At 46.4% G+C, this 27,196-nt stretch overlaps 2 protein-coding genes across 2 annotated transcripts in view; one reads left to right on the plus strand and one right to left on the minus strand.

Annotated features, from left to right (window-relative positions):
* The window catches only part of COG5 (component of oligomeric golgi complex 5), a 1,241,975-nt gene that overhangs the window by 1,035,409 nt on the left and 179,370 nt on the right, over positions 1 to 27,196 (minus strand). Inside the window, exon 5 of the mRNA XM_086929720.1 lies at positions 11,765 to 11,834. Coding sequence (XP_086785846.1) covers positions 11,765 to 11,834 — 70 coding nt within the window. The remainder of the gene's footprint in view (positions 1 to 11,764; positions 11,835 to 27,196) is intronic.
* Positions 13,269 to 26,567, plus strand: LOC147750606 (uncharacterized). The gene is made up of 4 exons (XM_086952385.1): positions 13,269 to 13,289; positions 19,784 to 20,338; positions 22,774 to 23,098; positions 25,576 to 26,567. The coding sequence occupies exons 1-4, from the start codon at positions 13,269 to 13,271 to the stop codon at positions 26,565 to 26,567; spliced, it is 1,893 nt and encodes a 630-aa protein (XP_086808511.1).

A 27,196-nucleotide genomic window follows, 5' to 3' on the forward strand; every position in this document is an offset into this window, starting at 1 on the left:
TTTGACCTGACTGAGGAGAAGTAAGGAATTTTGAGTCTTACCTCAGGAAAAGCGCTAAGCTTGGATGGCATCCCTGGGGACCTTTTTAACATCAAGTTTTGACCTCTGTGCCCCATTAATTACTCAACATTTAAAGGCAGTAGTGTGTGGCCATATTGGAAAGAACAACCAATTTCTTTGATAGACGCTGAAGTGAAAGTCCTTGCTAGGGTCTTGCTTAATCGGCTAATTAAGTGGGCAGATAGTAAGGAAATCATGTTGGAAATTCAATATGGTTTTAGATCAGGACGTATAACAGTGGAATAGAATTTGAATCTTTATTAATTACCAAACACACGGTAGCAAGGAGGGAAAGATTTATTTTGCCTTCATGGACCTCAGAACAGGTTTGACTTAGTGGATAGGTGGATTGTGCTGAGGGACATGTGGGTGAATGATGCTCTTGAAGCTTTTTTGCATGATCTGCACTTAGGATTAGAAGATAATGTAAGATTTGGGGCAAGCAACGATTGCATCATGCACTTTTACTTGGGGAGGGGGGTCGGGCAGGGCTGTATATTGACCCCTATGCTTTTTATTATTGACATTAACCGGCTAGAGCAGTTTTTTACGAAGTCATAGTAAAGACGTACCAAAGGTAGGGACTAGATTGTTCCCAGCATTACTATTCACGGACTATACCCACCTTATAGCGCATACAGTGAATGTCCTGCAGCTTTTTATTAAATCTATTTTACAATTTTATGGATAATCTGAGAATGAAAATTAAATATACTGAATCTTACACAATGACATTAGGCCAGAAAAATGTCAAAACCAAAACATATGCAATTAAAGATCATCAGATTGGCAAAGTGGATGCATTTTCCTATCTGGACATTTTATTGGACAGCAAAATGAACTGGGATCCCTTGATGAGATCAAATGTCCTATTGTTCAACAGGATAGCTCACAGCATTGATGCTTTCTCATGACGCCTAAGAGGTAGCCATATTAAAACTATATCACTTCGGCGGAGTTACAGACACTCGCATCATGGTGCAGAGACATGGACGCTGCCATGATAGCCGAGAGAACGGTATTCATCAATCGGGGGTGTCCCCGGAAGTGGAGTAAAATCTGGGAGACTTGGAAGAAATTTTGGGGAGACATATGCAAGCCGCCACGAGATCGGGAAGATGAGGTTTCGGAAGGAGAACAATGATGAGGGAGGTGTAAATAATATGAGAAACTCTAACACCAGACAGGGTGTGATTCATACTATTGAACTACCCGAAACAAAAATGTATGATTGTATATTGGAAATTTACTCTTTACCTACAAGATGGCTTGATATTTTGTACTGTGTAACTACTGCATTCAATAAAAAGTTAAACAAAAAAAAACTATATTACATCTCTACAAAGCGAAATGTGTACCAACTGTGTTACTTGAGGGGAGATCTGGGGATATAAGCCTTGTCCATCAATACAAATAGCAGAAAATACATTCTTTAGGAAGATATGGAGGATCCCAGTGTACCTGCAGAGATTGTGCATGGGGAATTGGGTGCTGACTTTATATCGGATCATATAGGAATCCGCCCTTACTTTTGTGGTTTTCAGTATGGCTAAAAAAGTGAAATAGATTTTAATAGGAGGATCTCAAGTGATTGCATCTGGATCAATATCATTGGATTCCATTGTTTAATTAGATCATTATCATTTTGGCTGAACTGGGTAAATTGCAGCTTTTTTATTGACCCTGGCTCGATCTCTAAATCAGATGTTGCTAGGGTAAAGGGGTCCTTTTTGGTAAATATAAAACAATGATCCTGCACGAAAAAAGTAAATTCTACACAGCACAAATTAATTCAGCCAAAAACTCAATTAAACAATTATATCAAGTAGTCAACAAACTAGCGGGTCCATCAGCAGTGGCAGCTCCCATACCATCACAATCGTTCTGTAACTCAATAGGGAACTATTTCTATGATAAGGTAAATATGATTTACCAGGAGTTTTCAGCACACACAAATCATAATTCTTCACCCATAACTTCAATTCCCTTAGATCATGTTCTTGGACCTCTTTGAAATAGTCTCCAGTGATCAAATCGTTGAGGTAATGACCACCATCAAAACAGGATCAGCCAATGACCCCTGTCCACCTAAGGTCCTAGTCCCTATCACGGATCTAATAACTCCAGTATTGGCAAATATTTGCAACACCATGTTTACATCAGGGATCTATCCCACCACATGGAAGCAGACCTTTCTAAAACCTCTGCTAAAAAAACCTCACCTAGATCCAGACAAGACTGAGAACTATAGGCCTATAGCTAGCCTCCCTTTCCCATCCAAAGTGGTGGAGAAGGTGATGAATCAACAACTTTCTAAATATATAGAACACGACCAACTGCTAGATGACACCCAATTTGGGTTCCGGAAAGTACATGGTACGGAAACAGCTTTAATCAAAGCCTCAGAAGACATAAGAACCATCATGGATCAAGGAGGTACGGAGGTGCTCATATTGCTGTACCGGTCAGAGGCATTTGACACGGTCGATCATACCATCTTGATCGACCGTGTCACTGCAATGGGGATTCAAGACATGGCAAAATAACTCTTGGCACCTTTTCTTTCTAACCGCACTCAGGCGGTGTCTCTGGGCACTTTCCATTCTTTCCAATTGACACTGTCGTGTGGGGTACCGCAAGGCTCATCCCTAAGTCCGACACTATTTAATATCTACGTGTTGGACCTAGCAAGAGTCATTAAGGCATATGGGATGGGCCTTACATCATAGGCTGATGACACACAGCTGGTGTTGGCGGTTCATAACAACGGAGAAAGGGTGGCAGCCAACTGTCAACAGGGCATGCTGGCCATCAGTGACTGGATGGCCAGCAATTGCCTCAAACTGAACTCCAAAAAAACGGAGGTTATCATCTTTGGCAAATTACTCCCTGCCTGGTCCAGCTGCTGGTGGCCCCCTTCACTAGGATCCCCACCTAACCCAGTTCCCAAGGTCAGGAACCTAGGCATTCTGTTTGATGACCGATTGACATTTGCACCCCATGCAAATCGGACGGCATCTGCAGCATTTCATAAACTTCGACTGATTAAGAAGATTCTTCCATTTCTTCCTGAAAACGCTGGGAAAACTCTGGTCAGCACATTAGTGATGTCATCCTTAGACTACTGCAATGGGCTGTTTGCTAACGCTCAAAGCAGGGTGATCCAAAAATTGCAGACCGTCCAAAACGCGGCTGTCAGAATGCTGTCCAGAACAACCAGGTTCAAACCGATTTCCTACATAATCAAAAGATATCACTGGCTCTCAGTCAGGAATCGTATAAAATTTAAGACATTATGTATTGCCTATAAAGCCTCACGTAAAATAGGCCCTCAGTTTCTTCTAAATCAGCTAACCTCCTACTGTCCAAATAGATTGCTCCGTTCCACCACGGCACATCAGCTCACTGTACCACGCACAAAAACGGTAGCCCGGGGTGAAAGACGCTTTGTCGTTACAACAGCCAGACTCTGGAACTCTCTCCTTTTGGAGATAAGAGAGTGCCAGTCCTTGCTTCTTTTTAGGAAGAGGCTAAAGACTTGGCTGTTCAATCAGTAATCCTGTTCATAGATTTTGCCTGCGGTCCGCAGCGCCGGGACGCCCCAGGGCATTTGTGCGCTTTACAAAATCGTTGCGAAAGCTAGACTTGTATTTAACGCTTGATATGCCAATATTACATAGAAAACTTTTAAAGTATTTCCATCCGAATCTGTTTCTACAATTATTGGTGGGGTGGTATAAACTTTCGGACCCTCCATATGTTCATGTGATATGGCTGTTGCACTAGATGCTTCACATCTTACCTTCATTTGTCTCATGGGCTGTTTAAGACCATTTTTGTGCCTCAGGATTTCAAACAAATAAAACCGGCCTTATTGTATCAGCAATTTTTAGATAATTTATTATGTATTGTGGTTTTTAGTGGGTGAGTTTTATTCACGTATGAGAAAATTGATTTTAATTGTATTTTATTTTAATGAAATACTGAATTGTTTTTATTGTACCTTTATGATTTGCTATGTCAAATCGAAGAAAGTTTTTTTTTTAATAACAATTATTATTGATTTTTTTTTTACCATACAATAGGCCCATGTGACACGAAGCAATACAGCTTAAATAAGGATTATCGAGGTACATATATTATTAGTCTGCTTCCATAAACACTCCATTGCAAGGCCAGATACTAAAGACAACATTCTAGTTGTCCAATTCTAACATTGTCCCATCTCAGCTAAGTAGAAGGAGTAATTCCATACATCGAAGTTATATCAATAGGTGATGTTGCATAGCTACCATTTCTACATGAATGTTTTAATCTCTGCATCTAAATGACTCTCTGCACCTTCATGTATTTTATGGGGAATTTACCAATAGGTGGCCCAACTTGCCCATATTTTGGTATGTTTCTGTGGACATCCACAGGCGATAAAAACGGAGAGCTCCAACTCCGTAATGAAGTCTAATCCTGTCTTCCATTGTGGGGCAGAGCCTGGCTATATCCCGCTTAGCTACTGCAAGACATAAAAACAGTGTCTTTTGTATCGGTTACCCCCTATGCCTTCTGTACTATGTAAGAGTGTTAATTTCGGAGACCTCGGGTTGTCCCATGCCAGTACCTCCGTTAAGCAAGTGAGAGCCCCTCTCAAGAACCGGTCTAGGGCCAAGCAGGACCAGGTTGTGTGTATGAAAGTAACTTTGTCCGATTCGCATTGAAGGCATATTAGGAAAGCAATCGATCCTGCGGTCCCTAGTCTGTGTCGGGTGTAATATGCTCTGTGTAGGTATTTAAATTGAATGAGACGAAGTCGAGAAGAAATTGCGGCCTCGCATAGTGATCGTAGGGCTTCAGCCCAGTCGTCCTCATCTAGTGGTCCAATATCGGTATCCCAAGCGACTCTTAGAGCCTCTAAGGTTGTTGGGCTATTAGTAACTAGGGTTTAATAGATCTTGAATATCTTATGTTCCTCAAGATCCCCCATGTGGAGTTTGCCTTCAAGAGGGCTGAATTCTGTGAGGGTAATCATATTTTTAATGTATGTATGAAGAGGTTGTCGCAATTGCCGAAACTGATAAAATTGGGGGTGGGACATATGGAATTATTTTTGGAGGTCTCCAAATGATTTGAGGGCCGTGTCTTTCATTACGTCCCCTAATGTTGAGACACCAATGCGGTCCCAACCGCCAAAGCCCGGTAAATCAGCTAATTGCAAAAGCAGGCGATTCCGCAAGAGAGGGGTCGTTTGTGTTAGACGTCCCCACCATCCGAGTCTACGTAGGGGTTGTCACCATGTTAGGATTACCACGCGTGTAGCGGGGGGGAAGATCTTTGGAGTAGTCAGTCTTATTGTATAGGAGCGAGAGAACGGTGGGGTCTCCCATCATCCACTGCTCGAGTCGATAGGCAGGGTCGTCCCTAGATCCATACGAGCATTCATTCAGAACCTGTAGGTGTGCTGCAACGTGATAAGCTTGTATGTCAGCAGCGGCCATGCCCTCACAAACAGTAAGTGGACTGTGCACATGTACGTAGGGCCACTCTGGCGGTGCCACCCTCCCAGATAAAGTGTCCCTGCATTGCGTTGATTTGGCGCAACCATACCATGGGGACTGGATATGGATGGGACTGTAAGTGGTATAATAATTTGAGTAGGGAGACCATCTTGAATATGGCCGAGCATCCATATAGGGATAGGGGGAGTGGAGACCAATTTTTAATCTCTGCTTTAACCTTTTCTGTTGTTTCTTCCAAGTTGCGTTTCCAGGACAGACTTTGTGTGTCCGATGTGTAAACTGCCAAATATGTGAGCCCCTGTGATACTATAGTGAGCCCCTCAGCCCATCGGCCATTCCCCAATGACCCCTGCAGTGGCCAAAGCAGTTCATATAGAGACGAAGATATGCATGATCTGTAGTATTCTGGGGCCTGATCTATGGGGGTCAGTCAGGAAGAATAACAGATCATCTGCATAGAGCGCAATATAATCAGAAATTTAGGGGGTCCATCCAAAACCTCGGTATAGTGCATCTATACGTACCCAGGCCGCCAGGGGTTCTATGGCAAGGGCGAAGAGGGGAGAGGGGGCATTCCTGCCTGTTCCCCGCTGTATCAGAAAAAGCAGAGATGTTGTCCGGCCGTTAGCTGTTAGCGCAGTGTATAATACTCTAATCAGAGCTATGAATCGGGGCCCATATTCATGTGTTCTAATAATATGAACATATAGGTCCAGCTGACCTAGTGCCATGAACAAAAAGAAATCTGACCTGCATGTCAGCCCAAGTGCGAATGTGTGTGAACAGTACTCTACGGTGGATTAGGATGGCTACTCCTCTAGAGCCCCTTGTAAAGCTGGAGTGGAATGTTTGAATGAATCCAAAACGAGCCAGGAAATGTGTTTCTTGAAGTAACAGGGTGTCAGCCCGAACTGTTTTGCGTGTCTGAGGACCGCTTCCCGTTTGACCTTATCAAGCAGGCCTCTGACTTTCTAGGTTACCACTGATATTTTGCCAGTCAAGTCAATTTTGGAGGAATATGTAGTCATGATGTACCGAGATATGGTTTATAGAATGTGTGTGGAGAATACTAACTGCGAGGATGCACAAAGGGGACATTAGGACAACTTGAACCAATAACATTAATAACCAGAACACCCCCCTCCTCCCCCCCACCACCCCACTGTAACCCTCCCCAATACCTCATGGAAAACAGAAGTATCTGTTGCGGAGTGTATACAGTCCTCACCCCAACGGGGGTTAAAGTCTGGAACAGTCCAATGGATCCCCATAGATCCCTATAGATTGTCTTTGTGATCTAAAATGCCCAATTATGTAGAGTAACCCAATCCTGTGCCGATCATGCTGAAGAAGCACTTCCTCAACCCACCTACAAGTAGGCTCTAAAATCCAAAGAGTCGACCCACTTAAAGCCCTGCATCATTTATCTCGTTTATTGACCTGCCTGTCGCATCACGATCCAGAGCACCAAGAAGACCTCGATTAATGACGTTTTTTTTCCGTTGGGTTGTTGTCTTTGTTGTGGCGCGGGTCGCCAGTTGAGGAGTTTGAATCTCGTGGTGGAGGTGTATGTGGTTTAACCGGGCGACGTTCTTCCATCCATTGAAAGGCGTCCTCTGGAGTGTTAAAGAACAAGGTACTGTTTTTATAACGGACATGAAGATGAGCCGGGAAGAGCAACATATATGGAATCTGTAACTCCCAAAGACGTGTCTTCGCAGCCGTGAAGGATTGCCTCTGCTGCTGCACCAGTTTGTATTATCAGGGAATTTTATTATTGGTTGGGATTCATAAGTGTGGGATTTTTGCCCTCTAGTTTGTTTCAGAATAGTATTCCAATCGTGGAAGTTTAAGATCTGTGCGATTAGGGTTTGGGGACGGGCGCCAGGAAAAGGTCTCACATTAAGTGCATGATGGGCTCACTCCAGTATGAAGCAGGGTGACAGACAACCCTCGGAGATCCAAGATTTGAGCCAATGTTCTAGGAAGGTGCACATGTCCGAGCCCGTGCATCCCTCAAGGAAACCCACAAAGCCTAAGTTATTACATCTGGCTCTCCCCTCTGCATGCTCCACTCATGCGGCAAGGCCCTTGGAGAGCGACTCGAGGGTGGCAACTTTACGTTCAGGATGGTAATGTCGTCTTCCACTACCGAGACTCTGGTTTCAGCCTGTGTGATCCGTTCCACAGCGTTACGCAGGTCCTGGAACAACAACATTATGTCCGCAGCAACTGCACCGTTTTTAGCATCAAGCATGTCGCGCGATTGGGCAATCACCGGCAGAATCGCAGCGGTGTCCGTCGCAGCCACGGCAGCATTATCAGGGGTGGTAGAGCCGGTGCAGGTGCCACTGCACATAAATGTGTTTCCTTGAAGAAACGTTTGAGTGGTCCTTGGAAATGGTGATGATGATAGAGCTGTAATTTGAAGGTCCCAGGGGGTAATTGTGTACCCTGGTCCCAGGGGGTAATTGTGTACTCTGGTCCGGGAAATAGAACAGGGAGTCTATGCCCCCTGGGGCGGGTAAGATCAAGAGATTCGATACAGAACCCCTGTATCGAATGATACAGGGGTTCTGCGCAACAGAGGATCCTCCACATCAACAAGCCACACCAGGACCTAACCCGGCCGCCTCTGCTGACGTGGCGATCCCCCAACCGCTAAAGGGCACAACCCTCGTCCTCCTCTGATGGCTGAGTCACGCTGAAGGGCAAGCAGGTGTACACTGTAGGATAAATCAGCGATGTGGTGACACTTTGGCAGCCAGTTATCTGTGAGACACCGTACCTCCGCGGTCAAGGGCCACAGGCCTGTACCTCGGTGCATGTCGGATTGAGTAAGGCGGCAACCTATTCCGTATTGTCCTCTAGGGCCACCCAGATCTCGTAATCTCCTGGGGGGCCAAGTATATACCGCGCCATCGATGGTGCATTCAGGGTAAGGGGCAGAATGTGGAAGCGTCAGGCACCTCGCCAGATTCTTATTGTTCACCGGGTATCCCACCACTGCCCCAATGAACCCTAGGCCATACCTGGAGAGATCCGCATGTCACGTCGTTCAGTTCCTCGTTGCCGGGAACTTAGATGAAGATCAGGCCACAGTATGGAGCACGCCTGCCCCGAATCACAGCCAGATGTCCCAGGCCCTCCTTGGTCCAATCCCAGGGCCAGCGCGGGCGACAGACCTCGGGCCGTCAACAAGCAGCGGGCACAGGGACCTCAGCCAACCCAGGGCCCGTCAGTGATGTATCCGAGGTCGGAGTTGGTGTATGTGGGCGCCCCCCTCTCCTCGTGTCCTTATGGCCAGTCTGTGTCCTCACTCCGGCCGCTGTTAAATGCAGGCAATATCCAGAGGTAAATTAGGCCACGGCTCAGAGTACGCCCATCTTGGATCTCGGCCAGGTGTCCCAGGCCCTCCTTGGTCCAATCCCAGGGCCAACGCAGGCAACAGTCTCTGAGCCAACAACAAGCAGCGGGCTCTGAGGCCTCTACCGACCCCAGGGCCCGTCAAAGAGGCACCGGAGGTCAGAATCAGTGTATGTGGGTGCCCCTCCTCACCTCGTGTCCTTATGGCCAGTGTGTATTCTCACTCCGGCCAATGTTACATGCAGGCAACATCCGGGGAAATCAACAGGTCGAGTTCCCCCCCCCCCCCCACACCCCCCCCCCCCATCGGCGCCGGGCATTGGAAAGTGTGCAGGCCTGAGCGCCCCACTCCCCCACGGGGCCTCAATCGGGTGCCCCAGACCATACACGACTCTGAGTGCGGAGTCGGCGCAGACGGAGTCCTCTCGATGAATCTGGCACCGTAGGCACCGGATCCCGGTTTGGTCTGAGACTTGATCACTGCAGCTCCAACAGGGCACCACCATAACCGGATGTGCTGCAGGCCGAGTTCCCTGAGGCTGCGGCCTGGCCGTATGACCCAGGCTCTCTCCGCTATGGATCACTGAACAACGGACTCCACCACCACAGGCTCACAATTATCACCAATGAAGCGCCCCGGGGTTCCAGGCAACCCAGGAATTGATCACCTGGGCAAGGTGGTGCTGCTTATCGGCAGGATGATGTAAGATAAAGCAGGGCTACAGGAGCCAGGCTAATGTGCATCCGCCCTGTTGGACCGCTTGGCCACTGAACAAAGTTATTTTGACTTGGCTATTTGGCATGCTCACTGCACTGCAGAAGCACTTTTCTGTTTCAGGAAAACTGTTCAGGACTTTTGTATACTTATCTATCGGGCCCCATCGAAATATCAGAAATGGTTATCATGCAAGGTGAACCAAAACAAATGTATTAACCATACAAAACCTACCTGGCACTTTTTTCTGATACATCTGAACAACCCCACAAAAAGCAGGCTTTCTGACTGAAGTTCTACTTTCATGGCAAGTTTGATGTAATTCTATATATTTTTTTGCTATAGTATAGAGCAACATTGTCTATGCAAGCCTGAATAAATAATCCACCTTTTTTGACAACTACCCCCTCCACATACTTTCACCTTAGATAGATCTGAAGGATACTTGTTGTGATCAGCCAAATGAGTGGCAGAATGTTTTGATGATTCATCAAATGGTGCCAAAGTTATTATCAAACTTATTATCAAACTGAACAGTGTCACTTTAATGGTAAGTGCATCACCAACACTAATATAATTTCCCTAAAAATAATTAAAATTGAACAACAGTTAAGGGTGGCATGGGAAGGTGACAAAAATGTCTGCAGCACAAAACCAAAAAAAAAGACCAAAAATGCACAAGTGAAGATATTACATTCATCTGATCTCCGACCTGCACCACATTTTTGACTTAATGAAGCTACCATCCGCCCTGCACTGTGAAGAGCAGGGTAATCATTATCACTCCCTCTCACATCCCCTGCCTGACCCAAAGAAGAGAGGTGTTGGAAAAGGAAACAAAGGGCGGAGAAGATGCCTTGCTCCTACACTTCTTTCTGAATGCTGCAAGGCACAGCTGAGTTAAGTTTCTGAGCATCTTTGTGTCCCACAGACTGTTGCTGGATAGGCAGGAAGAGCAGGGCAGATCATTGAGGCCTGGAAACAAAACTATCACCTCGGGGTAAGGCACGGGCAGAATTCATCCCCAAGCTTTGGGAAAGGCAATGTGTTGGGAAAAAGAAGGAAATTCTAACACTGTGCTTGAGCAAGGTGGAAGATACACTAAAATTGTATAATACACTTTTGCAATCTCCATCAAAAGCAAAACAGATCACATGCAAAGAAACAATCCATAAGAAAAGCCAACATAAAATTAGAAGCACGCACACATCAGAGAACCACAAGCCACTATCACAGTAATATAAACACCATCCAATGTCCACAAACCCACCATCAGAAACCCCCCCACACACACCAGACCACTTTTAACTTAAAGTTTAAGATTATTTAAGTTTGACTGATATGTTAACAGTCACTATAACATAAAACCTAAAATAACAGAAAATTCAAAGTTTGGGGTATGCCTTCACTATCACATTTTACAGCTACACTGCCTCCACTTCTCCTCTGATCCTTTGTCACAATCCATGTACATTCACCAGCCGATCCCTCACAAACACTGGTTTGATTATAGCTCTATTGGTTAATAGATCTGCTTTCCTTTAAAATGAACCTTAGTCCAGCATTTGGGGTGGCACATCCGCTCTAAACAGTGAGGATAGGATTGAAGGAAGGCGAGGCAACACTGACAAGCGGTTGTAGTGTGACTCCTGGTAATGGGTAATCTGCTGTGTATACTGCTAATTGATGCCGCTGATGGGTTCATTTATTTCTTATGAGGCAACCCTTCAATGTCCCATCAATCAGTTCCAACACAGCATTGTTATACTTCAGAGCATATTCTTTCCAGAAGCTAGTGTTGCGATCCAAGCAGATCTGCTAGTTGGAAAATAAAACCTTCTCCCTGAAAAGCTCTAAGTATCATATTCTGTAATTAAGAAGAAAAAGAACGATTTTGTTCCAAACATATTAAGGACTTATTGTAATATATATGGGCCTGAGAATGATTCCATTAATGGAAGTTGAATGTATGGATTCCTTTAATGAGTTAGCTAATAATGGAGCCAACTTATCTGAATATTGACAAGTAGTGATACTAGAAACATTTTAACAAAAACATATAAATAAAATATTGATTAAAGAATTACAAATATATGAAATGTGAATTGCGTACCTGCAGCCTTGCTAGTTGCGCTGTGCGAGACACTATTTTGTTGTATGGATCCACAATCTTTGCTCGGATCCTAGGATACAGAACAAAAACGGTGTGCTTAACTGCAAGATCACTTGAGCAGAATGTTTGACAATACATACTTATAGAGAGGATAAAACATGCAATAAGCAGGGATATAAAGCATACAATGGAAACCATGTTTTTCCTCAATTTAAGAAATAAGCAATAATGAGAGAAAAGGAGGCAGAAGTAGTCCATAATCGACTGATGTAAATTTGACGGGCTATTTGCTACTCGTAACTAATCCTACTTCACCAAAGAGGTTTTCTCTGCTAAAACGTAGTGTACATGCCTGATTATCTGCTTGATTCCACACCCTGCGAATACTCCGCAAGATCTTCCGGTGACTCTCAATCAACACCAGAGGGACCGTCACACAAACCCTCGTCACCAGCAGAATGGACTATGAGAACACACTCTACGTAGGAATCACTGCACACCTTCAGAAGAGACTACAGAAAATACAAAACTCAAGGGAAAAACTTATTCTCAACCTCCCCAAAGGACCCACATCACACTACACCACAAGTAGCTACACTGTGTCCTGATCCAGAAGAAAAGTCAGGTTAAGCTGTTGACTCATGAATACAAAGCCCTGCACAGCGAAGGACCAGCATACATCAATAAATGAATGTCTTTCCACCAACTGAATAGATACCTATCCACATCCTTCTTCCTCGCGAAGACCCCCGGATCCGCCTAAGCAACAGCAGTTGTTGTTTCAGACGCTCCATCTCACATATGGCGGCCAGGGCTTGGAACAACCTTCCCCTGCACCTCTGATCTGCCCCATTTCTCCAGGAATTCAAGAAAGGCCTTAAGACGTGGCTGTTCAATTGACCAAATTACCACGAAGCAGGAAGCTACCCTCACAGGTGACTTGCTGAGCTTTATAAATCCCAGATTGATTGATTGAGCCATCTATTTTCTGCAGCGTATTTGTTACTTCCTCTGTGCACATTTTAATGAAATTTGGTATTAAGCAGCACTATTGGGCGCGTTCCTTTACATTAAACAGTTCAAATGGTATAAACACCGAGCAATTAATCAGTTTTCGAGGCTTAAAACCCTTTAGAATCTTATATCATCTATCTAGATCAAAATTAGGGTAGCCTCAACAGATTGATAAAGTTCTTAGCTGTTTTAGTAGCAATGTTTTTATTTATTTTATTTATTTATTTATAAAGTTTTATATAGCGCGAACAAGAACCCGAAGGTTATCAGAGCGCTTTACAAAAGGGTGGAAGGAAGGTCAACAACCCAATATCTACATCAAGTAAGAATGCACAACAAGAATAATCGCATGATTCACAGATAAATGACACAAAGGGGATGTACACAAAAAACAGGTATATAGCGGCTACGAGGGGGGGCACACAATGCGGTAAGGAGGAGCAGCATCACATGATGCAACAGTGGTTGTAGGATCAATGATTTCGAGCCAATGGACCTAGCCCAGCTTAAGGTAGGAATTTGTCCATTAGGAATCTCTTGGTTTCCAGTTTGAAATCAGTCGTTAAGGAGATTCTGCGTACTTCTGGTGGAAGAGAGTTCCATATCTTTTGGGCCGCTTCATAGACTAAGTATTTTTACTAGCAAAGTGCCTCCTTATGAGTTGCTGAAAGTAATCGACGACACCCCTTGTATCCCAATGGCACGTGATGGGGCATGGCTGGAAGTGGCGCTTTGTGCAGGAAAGAATACATAGGGTTGCAAAAGCAGCCCATCTCTGTGGAATGGGAAACACTACTTGAAGCCTTCAGAGCACAGGAAACACTTGATGATTCGTCTTGACAGGGACAGACTACACAAATCTTTCCTCTGTACTACAGTCAAAGGTATAACACCGCAACCTTTTCCTGAACAGTACTACCCCTATTTTCCCACTTATGATCTGTGATGACACAAAGCGGAAGGGCTGATGACATATGACACTCTCTTCTATAACAGCCAATTCCAGATGGATTCCTAGACTTCACTGTTCCAGTCAGCATATAGACATTCACACAGTAGCACGGTGTGGCTACACATTTGCAAAGAAGACAGTGACAGGTTTGGGACCAGGGAGAGTAGGAGTTAATTGTGTGTACTTGAATTTCATTTTGCTGCTCGACTTATACCCTCTACCTTTGCCTGCCAGATTGTGGCATATGTCTGTAAAAGAAAATACAACAAAGTTTTTTGTTAACAAAACTGACTTAGACGCCGAAACAGAAGCCTACCACCGATTGATCAACTCTAGTATTAAGGTTCTTGCCCCTCTAAAAAATCATAACAATAGACTACAGCAGCGCTATGCTCTGTGGCCTTCCCAAATACACTCTGGCTTCACTAAGGGCATCACTGAAAGCTGCGGTCAGACTGGTCACTGGGGTCTAAAACACTCTCACGCATCGTTTGTCCCGATGGGATTATTCCCATTTGGAAGTTCAACCACAAAGTTTGCTGGCTTCAGAATGCATAAACTCTCTGGCTACTTCCTTTTTATATGAAGTCAAACCAGTTTATCTAGCTCTAGATGTGGTTTCACCTTTCATTTGCCTACAAGTTCTTCATCTTAGAATGACTCCTGAAATAGTCCCCTCTCATTCCTTGATACCAGCAGCCTCAGAATTGTTTTAACATTTAGTCTCTATAATAGATATAGTTAAGAACAGTTTGTCATTAGCCAAAGAAAGGCGGAAGGAACAAGCTTGCGTGTCATCAGCTTGCCCCTAGTTATTCAGTCAGATATAAATTATTGCTACTTCCAGAAATAGCATATGCTCACATAAATTCAAAAGATTTTCATATTTAATTGTTAGAAACACAATTCTTGAAAGCATAGAAATGATCTACCACCAACATACAGTGAAAACATTTGCTGTAAAAGCGACGTTATACATGAATGCAAACAAGTCAGCTGCTGTTCGAGTGCTGTCTGTTAGTCTCTAGACTGAAAATGTAATGCTGTATTTAGACATGATTATAGCAGACATTACAAAGATGGTTTGATGAATTTCACCCAATACTGGAGGATGACGGCACTGTTTAGTATCCTCACTGCATTATTTTTTGGTAGCACACTTCTCCAATACCCAAGCAGGTGGATATGAAATACCTCCTGTTGTCCTTTCACTAAGCAAAACCCTATTTCAAACTATGCCTAAATGCGCAGTATATAATAAATCCAGCTAACCTTGGCAAATGCCTTCTTGTCTCAGGGTCCACTAGATTGCTAGCAACGGTTTTGTTTGGTAGTTGTAACATGCATTTGTAATACACAGTACTATATTTCGGTACCCAACTTTTTTTTGCTCTAGGATAAAAAATAGCTCCAGTGAGTATTCATAATTTATTCTGCTGACTTACAGAACACACCTAAAAAAATGATACTCTGTCATGTAAGGATGCAGGACAGTACGATTCAAAGTTGTATAGGATTTAATATGGCTTAGAGATGAGGGAACATAATAGAGAAATCCAAATCTCATTGTGGCTTAGTATCCTGATAAAAAAAAACATTACTGAAAATAGGAAGGGGACATTGTGTTTGGGGGCTACTTAAGTACCTCAACAAACAGATAGGAAGACAAGGAGAGTAGTGGAGTGCTCAGCGAAGTTAGGATATAGTTGTTGGGAGTGGATGCAAAATAAACACATCTTGTATTGCCACTTCAGTGGCAGAGAGATTCAACCTTTCACACACAGTATCTATTTCAGTAGTCGAGGCTTATGTAGGCTCAAGACTTGAATGACTTATTTTTTTTCTAGTATGTGGAGGACAGAACCTTAGGGACGTCCAAGCTTTACTGCACACTTACTGATGTTAGATTTCACTTGTTAAGCCTCGTAAAACAAGTACGTATGAAAATCAAATTGACAGTCTTTGCAATCATAATCTAATTCCCACAATAAATGTACTCCGGTGCTAATGTTTCTTAAAAAACAAACTATCAAAAAAAAAATTGGAAATGTCTTGCTTACAAGACTATCAAGTGAATCTTCCATTCCACCATCACGTTTCAGCTACAACTGAAGCCTGTAGTGTTTGCATCAGAACTGGAAAATGTATTTAAGTTTGCGCACGACCGCAATTGGATTTCCTAGAACAATTCATTTTCCCCAACATTAAAAAGTGGTCTTGTGAATTTTGGAACGTACATTTGAAGATCTGGATGGTTTCCATAGATGGATCAACAACATATCATATTCATCATGAACAACCTATGGTACACTTATCACCTTCCCAGATCTGTGGTCTGAATCCTATGAATGTCATGTCATCACCAAAAGTCTATAATAAATCAACGTATAAAAATACCATATTGCACTGTAATCGTTCACACCAAAGAAGCGTATGTGACAACCTCCCATATGCCTCAGGTGGCACTGCAGCCTGAAGGAAGATTACTACCTGGATTCAAAAGATCGAATCACAAAATGGATTGCCTAGTCTGAAGACATTTCTCAGGAATCCCAGAAAACGTATATGGTGCATAACGAGAGAAGAACAGACCAAAACATTTGGTCAGGCTACACAAGTGGTGACGAAATCTAGCAACTAAAACTGGCTGATACTCATGTAAGAATATTGCATCTGTTCGGTTCATGTATTAAGGGTCATGCTTCACACATGAAACTTCTGCCCTTGTGGACTACAGTACTTTCAGATGACCTTAAGAAACTCAATACAAATATAGAGTGACATAAATCAAATACACACTGAAAAATTATTTCTGCTCCTTTTGGTTAATTTCACAGAAAAGCATCGTACAGATTGAGATTTAGCCAAGAGGTAGTAGCAAAGAAATTGTGTTCTTGTGAAGAGAGGCAACAATGATTTTAAAGTTTAAAACAGTTGAAAAGGGCCTTAATGAAATCTCAGAAGTGCATAACATCACAAGCTAAGATATGGTCGCCTACTGTAGAAAATGGAGTAAACAGTCCTACAAACACCTTCCTTCATTGCAATGTCAATTCGTAGATGGAATTATTACATGCTTACTTTGATGGTACCCAATGGCTTCAACATGATCAACAAGAGGAGTCTCTAAGGTCAAGTGACAGGACCACAGCTCGTGTGACAAGTAAACAGTGAGCATGACACTGCCATGATAGCACCTACCTACAACCACTGTGATGCGACTCCACCCTGATCCAGTTGCACTTTTGTGTGAGATTGTGATAATATAGAATTCTAACTTCAGGTAGATAATCAAAACCAAGGCAGAGGCACTATACCCATTAAGGATTCCACAGCAAAAATCTGAATTTAACAAGGAGTAGTTATAGGAATGTCAGCGAGGTCTGTGTCTAGATATCCTCCCTCATCAAAATCCATCCAACTAGCTCATTCTTAATTCATTTTTAAGAGGTTTAAAACACTAACCCAGTCTGTACTTATCAAAGAGTGGTCATTTTGTTCGGGGCCAAAGTTCGGTAAAAAGTAGATCTATTGCGATGTATAGGTCATAAAATTATATATGCCCTGAATTACTAGGGAATCTCAGGATTAGCAGAAATACCGGACTAATTAATATTCATTTTTAGCACGCTATCCTCTCCCCGATTACACCAAATAGGTAACCATCCAGTAATCCACACACCTCTATAATGTCAGATTTTGAGAGCGGAGAACTCTGTCCAGCCAGGTATTTTAAAATACAGCACAGTAGAGTTGTCTTTACCCAGGAGCATTGTAAGGGACTTGCAGCCCGTCATTCAATTTAAAATGGCATATAATTGCAAGGCCACTGGTCAACTGAGTGCCTCTTCGATAGAACACAGTAAAACATGTGGCTTACCTGCAGTGGGCATGCAGAGGGGAACCAGACACCCGTACAGAGGAAGGCGTGAGGGTCAGGCCTGCCTTACAGAGCCCAACATAAGATACAATGGAAGCAAATACCAGTCAGTAGGTGGAGGCAGCGGGCAGGACTGAAAGCTTGGCAAAGAGGGGCAGATACCTGGTAGGATGCTTGCTGAATTCAGGGGCCACCCATGTGGTGCATCTGGGGATCAGACTGACTCTGCTGGTGGCTCATTGTGGGTAGCAGAGAGACCTTCTGAACACCACTCTGGGGTTGACATTCAGCGAGTGATACACGTGGCTTGCTATTTTTGTGAATTGTCCCTGGTCACCTCCAGAGGCAGCCAAATGCATGTAATACTACTAAAGTCATTGTGATTAATGCTTTGGGGAGGCTGCCCCAACCTCTTTAATGTTACTAGTGAAACTAACTATTAAGAGTGACTTGTCATGGATTAAAACCTGAGCCGCTGCAATAGTCACTCTAAAAAGAAAGGAGGAGCATTGTCCAGGTTGACCAGGGAATAAGGCCCAGCTGGAAAACTGGTACCTTGACTTTGGTTTGCCTATAGTATATTTCACATGAGCCCCAGCTGGTGCAATTGTCCAATAGCTTAGAGAGGGAAGAAGTGATGCCAAATAGGGCCATATGTAGGTGGGAAAATACCGGTCGGTAACGGCTGATTTCGGCCGTTACCGACTGGTATTCGTAATTCCAGATGTAGGGGGCCTGAAAATTACCGATTCTGTATATTTACCGAATCGGTAATTTTACCGAATCGGTAAATGTACAGAATCGGAATTTTGGGATGTAGGTGGCACTGGAAACAGTGCCACAGGCCCTTAGAAATTCGTTATTTACAATGAAATACAATGGCATGGTAAATAACGAATTTCTGTGTACATGCACATCTGTGCATGTACACCTGTGCCATGTGGCACACATACATGCCCTAAGGGCATGTATGTGTGTCACATTGCACACAAGCCAAAATCAGGGGTGCAACAGGGTGTCAAAGTGACACCCTGTCCCCCTTGACAAATCGGTAAAATTACCGAATCGGTATTTACCGATTCGGTAATTGCCATTGATTCCTATGGGCCTCAAGGCCCATAGGAGTCAATGGCAATTACCGAATCGGTAAATACCGATTCGGTAATTACCGCATATTACCGATTCGGTAATATTTACAGAATAATTACCTACATGGCATTTACCGAATTGTAAATACCGAATCGGTAAAATTCGGTATTTACGATTCGGTAAATGCCATTTACCTACATATGGCCCATAGTCTTGAATGACCAAATCTGCCAAAATAGAAAGAGAAAGGCGCCATAGATAACTTTTTTCATAACAAGGGTACCTTCGAGGAAATTCAACCAGGAAGTGTTGTGCCAGGAGAAATGGATGCCTCGCTTACTAAGGATGATCGAATAGACTGTTTGAAAACTCTGTGAGAAAATATGGAAAAATCTCTATGAGAGGAACTATCAATTCTGAAATCAAACGTGACATAGCACAGTTAAAAAGGTGACATGCTACCAACAAATAAAGTCTGGAAACTCTTGAGACCCGCTCTGACTTTGGAACAAATTATTCACACCATTATCTCCAACCTTGAATCTCAAGTGAAAATATTGAGTCAAATTTGAGGACCTAGAGATGAGCTTTTGTAGAGAACATATTAGAATTAGAAATCTTAGTGCGGAGGCTCCAACGAGGGCAACATGAGAACTCAAGTTGGCATCATAAGAACGGGAGAGGTAGACTAAAGAACCTAGCTCCAGACCGTGAGGCAGAATTGGAGAATTGCAGACAAAAGATGGAAATTAAGAACATGGTTCAGGAAATCCAATCATGTTATGTTCAAAGAAAGCAAGGTATTTTTCTTGTAAAACGTCTCTGCAGCTAAGAAGAAACTTCAGACACCTAACTCTGGAACTACAAAGAAAACAAATCAAGTCCAGCTGGACATTCCCAGCTAGTCTACAGTTCCAATGGCACGTTAGGGGGAAGGATTATCAGGAATGTATAAAATGGATTGCAGATTGATACCCTGCGACAAATCCAAGAGCCGCGGTTTGAACAAAGGTATTGTAAGGGGGTGCCCGGGGCCCCCCCTGGCGTAACTGTAACTTGTGACCCCTCCCTCTTCTTTTCGCAGCCCCAGTGTACATCCTCATGGAACAGGGTGGAAGAACACTACAGTTGTGATGACGAGGACCTTGACAGCGGCCCCTTTAAAAGGTACCAAGGGCTTGAGGAGGAGGAGTGGCCCGACTCCGCCTTAAAAGAGGAAGGTGCTCCAGACCAGGTGTGTCTATACACCGGAGGAGCGGTCAGCAGGAAGAGCGGAGAGGCGTGGAGCAATAAGGACGTGAGCGACGATTGGTGGGAAGAAGAGTCGCTGGAGTGGAGACATCAACCCAGGGACCAGCGGGAGGATTCGACCCCTGAGGAGGAGACGTACAGAGAAGACCGAGGTCTGCGAGGAGCGTCCCCGGAGCCGGAGGTATTCCGAGAAGCAAGGCAAGATCAGGAGGCGGGTCGGGAAGCGGTCACCTTCGAGGACTTCGAAGGAGGAGAATCCGGACCGGAGGGACTCCTGGAGAGAGCGGAGGAAGCAGTAGGATCGAGAGCCGAGGAAGCACCAAAGCCGGGAGGCCACCGACACCGCGCACCGCCCAGCCACTCCCCTGGAGGGGCGTGGCTCACGGAGGTACGTTCCCGTATAGCGGGCTGGGTGGCGAGAAAGGCCAGGCGCAAATAATTTCCCCTGAGACTAGATTTCGAGTTGTTTAATGTAAACCCCCCTCACGTAGATAGCACACAAGGTCCCTAGCGTGTGTTGGTTCAGAGCACCGGGCGTCCCTCACTACCCGCCCCCACGTGTTTGTTTGGGTACCACTTGTGCAGGACGTGAGCCTAACGTACCTCTATTGTTTCTCCCCTCCACCGGCGGAGTCAAGGGCACGACGGAGGCGGAAGGAGGAGACCGGAGAAGGGGGGCTTGGGGGGGGGGCAGCCGACCGTAGGGAGGTCCCCACCCCCAGGCGGATTGGGAGGGGCTAGTGGGGGGGGGTTGTGCTCGGAGCACCAGCCTTGGGCTCTTTTTGGGCTTGTTTTGGGCTCCCTCGGTTCCTACTGAGGGAGCCCAGTTATATACTCCCCTGGCCCCTCCTCCCGGCCACCATTTTAGGTTGAATGACCTGGTGGCCGGGAGCTCATTAGATTAGTTTAAAAAATTTTGAATTTTGTGGTGTTTTATTATTAGACATGTCTGGTGAGGATTACCGAGTTCTTGAGGCGATCCGCCTTCTCAGTGAGGCCGGACGCCTGGACCTTGTGTTAGGTGACGTGCCTGGAGCGGCGCGTCCTCGGCGCCAGGCCTCGGCGCGTGTTGCGGCGGTGGTCGCGCCGTGTGGTTCGCCCAAGAAGTCGCGTAGGGAGGCGGTAAGTGACAGGGGCCGCCAGCGTGCTAGAAAAGCGGCCCCTGGAAGTGTGGCACATTTGGTTTTAGCAGCGGTTGTGCGGCGGGAGGCGGGTTTGGGGGAGGGGGAGGCTTCGGCTCCTTTGCCTGACGTGGGGCCGCTGCAACGTTCGCTTTCGGTCCCCGCTGCCAGAGGCAAGCGGGCCGTCAAGCGGGGAGGCAGAAAGCGTTCTGCTTCTGTCTCCGCCTGTCAGGCCGAGGACTTGGCGGCTACGGTGACAGCGGTTGACGCGCATGCGCATCTTGACTCGAGTGCGCCGCGCGCCCATTTTGATGTTAGTTTACCGGCGGCAGTGCCGGCTGTTATAGCTTGTGAACGCTCGGTTTTGGGGGCAATTGGTGCTAATCGGGAGGTGGATTTGTCAGCTGGTTACAAGGGGCTTGAGAGTGGCCGAGTGTCTACGCCAGCTCGCGTTTCTGGGCCACTTTTGTTTGGAAATGTTGAGGCTCAGCCTGCATTGCAGCCTGGACAGTTAGGGGCGGGGGAGGTTTTTGTACCTTATAGCCCCCTGTTGTTTTCCCCCCCTGTCTCTGATCATGGGGAGGTTTATTCAGTACTCAGTGGTTCTGTGGGGGAGGGGGAATGGGCGCAGGTTGAGAGGAGGGAGAAGGCTGTGCTGCAGGGACAGGAGGCTGGTGGTGGTGCGTTGTGTACTCCTGCAGTTGTTTCTGAGTCGAGTGGGGGGTTTGTTGATCCTGCGGGGGGAGCTGGGGTTTTTTCTTCTTTGCATGGCAGTGGCGATAGACAGGTGGGTGCTAGGTCTTGGGAGGGTTTGGATGTTTTTCCTTCCTGGGCAGAGGGGGTTCGTGATGCAAGCAGGGCTGAGCCCCTCCAGGGGACTGATATGCTGAGTGGTTTTGGGGGCACTTTGAGTTTTCCGGGTTTGCCTGTTAGGGGCAGATCGCTTGGGAGGATGGAGCAGCCCCGCTCTGATATCCAGCAGAAAGGGCAGGGTGGACTGGCATTGGGACCTGCGTCTAAGATTGTTCAGGAGTTGTTGAACTGGAGTAGTGGTGGTGAGGACGTGGAGCCTTCCCCTCCTCGGCGGGGGTTGTCGGTTCGATCTAAGGGGTCTGTTTCTCGGGAGGTTGGTCAAGTGCAGTTTCAGGATTCTAGTTTTTGTATGGCTAGTGGTGTTGGTAGTTTTGGCCGTTCTGGTAGTAAGGGTCCCGGCACATCAGTTCAGCCTTTTTCTTTGCAGGTCAGAGAGCGTCGTGGAGAGGCAGACTTGGTAGGGTGGAGTGCGGCCCAGTTGCACCGAGGAGAAGGGAGGGTGGAGCCTGGCGCGGCATACCCCGTACCGGCGAGGGACCCCGGCGCGGTCAACGTAAGCAGGTCAGGCGCGACCTCGTTGGCCCCAACGTCTTCCTTTCAGGATCTCGGCGCGGTCAGCAGAAGCAGGTCGGGCGCGTCCTCGCTGGCCCCAACTTCTATTTCTACAGGTATCGGCGGGGTTGGCAGAAGCGGACCAGGCGCGTCCTCGCTGGCCCCATTGTCAGGTTCTTCGGATATCGGCGGGGTTGGCAGAAGCAGGACCGGCGCGTCCTCGCTGGCCCCAAATGTTTCTTCTCATCAACAAAGGGATTCATCGTTGGTTAAAGTGTACAAAACTGGTCAACGTTCGGGGGAGTACAGACGGGTTCAGTCGGCTCCCCCGCCTCAGGTGTCAGTACGGGCTGGTAAGGCCCAGGTTGGTTTCAGAAGTCCGTCAAAGGTGCTGGCCCCTCCTAGGTTGGAGGAATCTTTGGTTTTAGATTACGATGAGGAGAGCCCTGAGGAGGGCGAGATACGTGCTGAGAGTACAAGGGGGGGGCTTTTTCACGCTTCTGATGATGTTTTACAGGCACCGGTGGTGGTGCGTCCGAGAACTACAGTCTCCAGACCAACTCGGGAGAGCGGCCCCGCGGTGAGGGTTCCTCGGTCAGGCGGCGATGTTGAACAGATGGCATGGAGAGCGAGGCCGGCCCAACTGCCTTTATTGAATCCAGGTGAGCTTGCTGGGCCGCGGGACAAGCCATTGATGGTTTCTGTTGGAACGCGGGGGATCCTCCTTCAGAGGGTGTGGATCTTAAGCTCCACAAAGGTCGTTATGTTAAGGATCAAGGAGTGGGCACGGGTGACGGGGGCGTGGGTTCTAAGGTGGATTCTGGGACGGTTACGGAGCCCATGGAGGTAGGTAAGGATCCCCCACACAGCAAGGAGCTTAAAATAAAGAAATTGCCTTACATGGGCGTCACGAAACCATTGGGCGCCCATTTAATGCTATCTACTAAGGAGAGGATCTGGAAAGGGGAATATGTGGAACTGTTAAAGCTCTTACATAGGGAGGTTCGATCCAAGGAAGGGTCTAAAGAGGAGGAGTACGAGTTGGCTAAGCGCCCCAAAGTGCCTTTGACCATAGAAAATTGGACTGCGGCATTTCTTATATATGCCAGCGTGTACTGTGAGAAATTCCCGGAGCGCTGTGTGGCGCTGTTTAAATATATGGATGTGATCAGAAAGGCACAGATTACGGGCAGCGGGTATGCCTGGTCCCAGTATGACGAAGAATTTCGAGCCCGGATGGCTTGGGATCCTGAGGCAAAATGGGGGGAGCTGGATAATGATTTGTGGCAACACACGATGGGGGCTTCTGCTGGTGGGAAGACGATTTTTACGGCCAGTGGATATCCCTTACCTTCTCGGCCCTTTCAGGGGAAGCCCACCCGGGGAGGGGTCGGTTCAACAGCATCAGCCCTCCCTCCAGATGGGACATGTTGGGATTTTAACAGAGGTTATTGCCCCAGGGAGTATTGTAAGTTTAAGCACGTGTGCTCCCAATGTGGTAGAACACACCCTCTTGCAAGGTGTTGGGGGCCCCGTGTTTCCGGGGGCAGGCAATGGTCACAACAGTCAGGGAATTCCCCGGGTCCTGCTCAGCAACCTCAGCCTAACAGGGGGGGGAAGAACAATTCTGGGGCTGGGCCCAAAGGCTCGTACGCCAGTTAATCACTTTCATTTGGCAGTGGCCTTAAGGGGTTATAAGGATGCCGAGGCTGTTAAGTTACTGTTGGATGGTTTTCAAAAAGGTTTTCGTCTTGGTTACAATGGGCCGCGGGTGCGGCGGTGGTCAAAAAATCTGTTGTCGGCCAATGAACACCCCACAGTGGTACAGGACAAATTGGACAAAGAGGTGTGTGAAGGAAGGATGGCGGGACCCTTTGATGATTGGCCCTTGGATAACCATATCGTGTCTCCCATTGGTGTGGTCCCTAAGAAAGAGCCTGGGCAGTTTCGATTGATTCAACATTTGTCATGGCCGGAGGGCTCGTCGGTGAATGATTTCATTGACGGCGAAGCTGCCTCAGTATCTTATTCTTCAGTGGATGTGGCTATGGCCTTGGTTGTATCTGCCGGCACTGGTGCGGCAATGGCTAAGTGTGATATAAAATCTGCATTTCGTTTGTTGCCAGTACACCCTGAGGATTGGGAGCTGTTGGGTATTCAATTTCATGGGAAGTGGTATGTTGATAAGGCTCTACCAATGGGCTGTTCCATGTCCTGTTCATTATTTGAGACTTTCAGCACCTTTCTCCAGTGGTTTTTCACCAATACTTCAGGACACCAGCTTGTGACCCACTACCTGGATGATTTCTTTTTTGTGGGTGCTCCCAATTCCTCGGCTTGCCAGAATGCTTTGAGAACCTTCCAGACTCTAATGGAATTTTTAGGTGTGCCGTTGGCACCGGAAAAGACAATGGGCCCCTGCGCGACCATGTCTTTTTTGGGGATCGAAATTGATTCTACTGTTATGGAGGCACGCTTACCAGTGGATAAAAAAGCAAAAATGTTGGACCTCTTACATGTTATGTTGAACAAGGCAAAGGTGACAGTGAAGGAAGTTCAGGTGCTGCTGGGCCATCTTAATTTTGCTTGTAGGGTGGTCAGGGCAGGTAGAACTTTTTGCAGGCGTTTGGGTAGAGCTCTGTCTGGTCAGTTTTTACCTCACCATCACGTCCGCTTGTCAGCAGGTGTTAAGGAAGATCTGCGGATGTGGGTAGCCTTTTTACACTCTTTCAATGGCATTCCTCTGTACAGAGAAGAGAATTGGATTTGGGACGTCCAAATTTTTTCAGATGCTGCAGGCAGTGATGGTTTCGGTCTCTACTGGCAGGGCAGATGGTGTGCTGAACAGTGGCCTGCTGCGTGGAAGAACGGAGGCAGGAGTATTGCCTTCCTTGAGCTTTTCCCTGTGGTGGTGGCGTTGACTTTGTGGGGTCAGGAGCTTGCTCACAAAAAAGTACTGTTTCGAATTGATAATAAGGCTGTGGTGGACGTTATCAATCGGCAGTCGGCCAGGGATGCTCACATCTTGAAGCTCTTGCGAGTCTTTGTGTTGGGGTGCTTGACGTATGACATCAGTTTTAAGGCCTTACACATTCCTGGGGTGGACAATGACATTGCGGATGCTTTGTCTCGTTCACAGTGGGAGAGATTCCATGGGCTAGCCTCGGAGGCGGACAGGACGCCGACCCGCATGCCAGAACATCTGTGGACTGTAGGCGAGACAGGGTTTTGCAGTTGGTGGTAGGTTCGCTCGCAGTTTCCACTAGAGCAGCGTATGAATTGGCCTGGAAAGAGTTTTTAGAATCTGGGGCCGGCTGGCGCCCTCCGGGCTGGAGACGATTTGAAGATGTGGTACAGTTCATTCTTCACTTGATAGACAGGGGTCTGACACGTGTGACGATTGCTGGAAAATTGGCTGGTATTGCGTTCATGGGCAAATTACTGTGGGGCTATTCTCCTTCGGCAGGGGAGGTGGGTAAGCGCATGCTGGAAGGTTGGTCTAGGGAGAGGGGTAGGGAGCATATGCTTCGCCGACCTTTGTCTTGGCAGACATTGGCCCGAGTTTTACAGGTTTTGCCATCAGTTTGTTTGAATGAGTTTGAGGTTTGTCTGTTTTCTACTCTTATGGTTTGGATGTTTTTTGGTGCTTTCAGGGTTTCTGAGTTACTGGGGTCGAAAGTTACTTTTGGGGTGGGGTGGGGGAATGTTCGATTTTTGGAAACAGGGTTGCACGTCTGGCTGGCTCGGGCAAAAACTGATCAACACAGCAAAGGGAGGGGCATTTGGCTGGAAGCTTCTTCCCCTTCTGAGACGTGTCCTTTGAGGTGGGCCAGGCGTTTGCGGGACTGTTCGGGGGCCGCCTTTGAGGGCCCTGTTTTTCGACATATGGATGGTTCCAGGGTGACTGAGTACCAGCTGCGCATGGTTTTGCGTAAAGCGCTGCGCTTCATGGGCTTGGATGAGACACAGTATGGTACGCATTCTTTCAGGATTGGGGCAGCAACAGAAGCTCATAACAGGGGTTGGTCGCAGCAAGACATTATGTCTTTAGGGCGTTGGTCCTCCAACTGTTTTAGGCGCTATGTGCGTACTGATCCTGTTATGGCGCCTGCGGATGATAATTTTTCTTGAGTTTGATGCTGCTTTTCTTTTTCAGGTTCAGTGGCCGGCCCCCTTTCTACTGTCATGACGATCTGGATAGTGGGACATTCCTTCATTAGGCGCGCGGAAGATCAAGCTATAAGAAGCTATTTTGGTCCCACACTTGGTTTTAATTCTCGTCTTTTTAATGTTGTATGGAAGGGGAAGGGAGGTATGATCTCGGCCTTGAATTCTTGGTTGGTGGGAGGTATTTGTCCTGATGTATTGCTCTTGCACCTTGGTGAGAATGACCTTTGTGGGGTGAAAGGAGTGGTTTTATTGAGGGCGATGAAGAAGGATCTTTCCCTTATTCGTCAACAATGGGCGGGCTGCCGTGTTTTATGGACAGAGTTGGTCCCTAGAAGAACCTGGAGAGGTGCGATCAAGCCTAGGGCGGTAGATAAGGCGCGAAGGAAGTTGAATTTGGAGGTTTCCCGTTTTTGTAGAGATCTGGGTTTTGGGCGGGTGTCCCATAAGGACATCCGTTATGACACTATGGAATTCTTTCGCAGCGATGGTGTTCATCTGTCTCGTATAGGGATGGATTTATATTTATTGGAATTGCGAGAGGTGCTCTCCAGGTGCTTGAAGATTCAAAATTTTTTGGGTTGAGGTGTTCT

This window comes from Lissotriton vulgaris, chromosome 1_1, assembly GCF_964263255.1.
Source record: "Lissotriton vulgaris chromosome 1_1, aLisVul1.2, whole genome shotgun sequence".
Classification (NCBI taxonomy): Eukaryota; Metazoa; Chordata; class Amphibia; order Caudata; family Salamandridae; genus Lissotriton; species Lissotriton vulgaris.